Source organism: Acanthisitta chloris, unplaced genomic scaffold (genome assembly GCF_000695815.1).
Source record: "Acanthisitta chloris isolate BGI_N310 unplaced genomic scaffold, ASM69581v1 scaffold34941, whole genome shotgun sequence".
Taxonomy (NCBI): Eukaryota; Metazoa; Chordata; class Aves; order Passeriformes; family Acanthisittidae; genus Acanthisitta; species Acanthisitta chloris.
The window spans coordinates 1-2,069 of record NW_008657157.1 but is presented as its reverse complement, the minus strand read 5'-3'; the positions used below and the strand labels follow the sequence as shown (position 1 = coordinate 2,069).

General features: G+C 38.8%; 1 protein-coding gene across 1 annotated transcript; it reads right to left on the bottom strand.

Annotated features, from left to right (window-relative positions):
* Positions 1–254: 254 nt before the first annotated feature.
* On the bottom strand, positions 255–1,871 carry B3GNT2 (UDP-GlcNAc:betaGal beta-1,3-N-acetylglucosaminyltransferase 2). Its single transcript, XM_009084609.1, has one exon. It carries the CDS (start codon positions 1,864–1,866, stop codon positions 673–675), a length of 1,194 nt encoding a protein of 397 aa, XP_009082857.1. The 5' UTR covers positions 1,867–1,871; the 3' UTR covers positions 255–672.
* Between the last annotated feature and the right edge of the window lie 198 nt (positions 1,872–2,069).

Here is a 2,069-nt window from a genome sequence, read left to right as displayed (position 1 = left end):
TGTACCTGTTTCCCAGCCCCAACCACAATCTGTTCTCTCTTCTCCTTTTACATTGAGCTCTTATGGGGTGTTTCAAGCAATATGATGCCTTTTTTTCTGTGTGAAAAAAGCATCAACTAATAAAAGGACAAATCCTTCAGACACAGACACACTGCACAGAAGATCATAAGTAAAGGAGAAAATACTGTTCCAGGGTGCAAAAGGACTGAAAACTATAAATTAAAAAAATGTTCAAAACTTGAAGTCTCCTGTTTCATACCTAAAACTACATTCCTCCAATTTGTGTATTTCCAATTTACAGTGGTTTCCACACAAAAACATTACTCAAGGAAAAATTATCTTCCACCACCACAATTAATGAAAGATGCACTGTGGTAGGCAATCCCTGTTTCCAATACAGCTAACCAGTCACTGACAGCTAGTTATATCCTGGAAATCCTTTTTAAAATTCAGACAAATATTGAAACATAACGACCACCAGGACAGTGGAAAAGTCAGGACCAAGTCTTCAAAGCCATCCCTTCAAATTTTAGTATTATTCTCATCTTCAGAAGTACAGGAGAAAATTTACAGAGAAAATTCAACCATTAAACAGACATTCTGTGAACCACCAAAAAAGTCAGCCCCAAACTTGGGAAGTTATTTGGATTTAAGACACTTACGCACATTACTTTAGCAACTTAAGTGTGGATCTTGCAAGCGTGTCCAAATCTTAATCATTTCTTGAGGTTTTCTACTATGTACTAACATTAAGTTTGTGTAGGAACATATGTTATTTCTGTATTTCTCTTCGATATCAAACGTTTTGAAGCCTTTGTGTTTCTCCGGAGCAAGCCCAAGCTTCTGAAGGCACATTCCAGTATAAACATCATCAATGGGGTAAAGGAGTACTTGGTCAGATGCATTATTGAGTCTTAATGCCAAGTCACCAGAGTACAGAAACCCACCACCTCCTGCGTACGGAGGATATGAACCTTCATAAACACTTTCTGGGATGTAGTACTTCAATTTCTTTTCTCTATGAGGTCCAGCATCTTTGATCACATCGCCTACAAATAAGTCTTTGGCTTTGTCCTTTGATAAGCTCTTCAAGTAGTCCAGGATCTGATGGGTATTCACAAAAACATCATCATCACCCTTAAAAATAAACTGGACGTTTGCACAGCTGCTGCTGACCCACTTAAGGAACAGTACCTCTTTCAGAGTTAAATTGAAGAAAGTGTCTCTGTAGTTCCAGAGGAGAATGTCTTGGTGGGTTTCACTCTCAAATTTTAGCATGTCTGAAAGATCAGGAAAATTATCCTCTGGTGGAGTCTGTCCAAGTAAGAAGACCCTTCTGACTGTCACATCCCCTGAGTTTATCTCCTTGCCCCAGGATTCTCTAATTGCTTGCCTTCTATCAAAATGGGGTGTAAGTGACTTAATAGCCAGCAGCAGAAAAGGTTTATGTTTGCACTTGTTTGGCTGATCCATTAATAACGAATAATTTCTACATCTCAGATAAAGCAGAAAGTCTTTGAATCTGTCTGGCAAGTTAGCAAAGTCACTAACCTCTGAAGATACCCATGGGTCAGGGTCACAGGAACTGAGAACACTCAGGTTAGCAGCTAAGTTCTCTTCCACTGTCATATTGGAAAGCAAAGTCAGAATGGGGTTGTACAGCAGTTCAAGCTTCTGCTGCTGTTTGTTCCAGTAAGCTTTGTGAGGAGTATATTTTCTCCAGAATTTGCTACGTGGTATAACAACACGGCCTTTTGCATTCTTGTCTTGGCTGCCACTTTTTGAGACTTCCACAATCACATAAATAAAAATGTTTACCATCATCAGAATTCCCAGCAGCTTTAATCTTCTGCGTCCAACACTCATTTCTCATATCTAGAAATTAAAAAAAAAGATTTTTAGCCTTCATCATATCAAGCTTTTGAGCTCATAAAAATGCAAACTCTTTTCAGATGAAGAATATGCAACTTAGTACCCTAAAAACAGAGAACCATAGAATGATAGAATCAGCCAGGTTGGAAAAGACCTCAAAGATCGTGTCTAACCCTACAGTGGTTACTAGACCATGG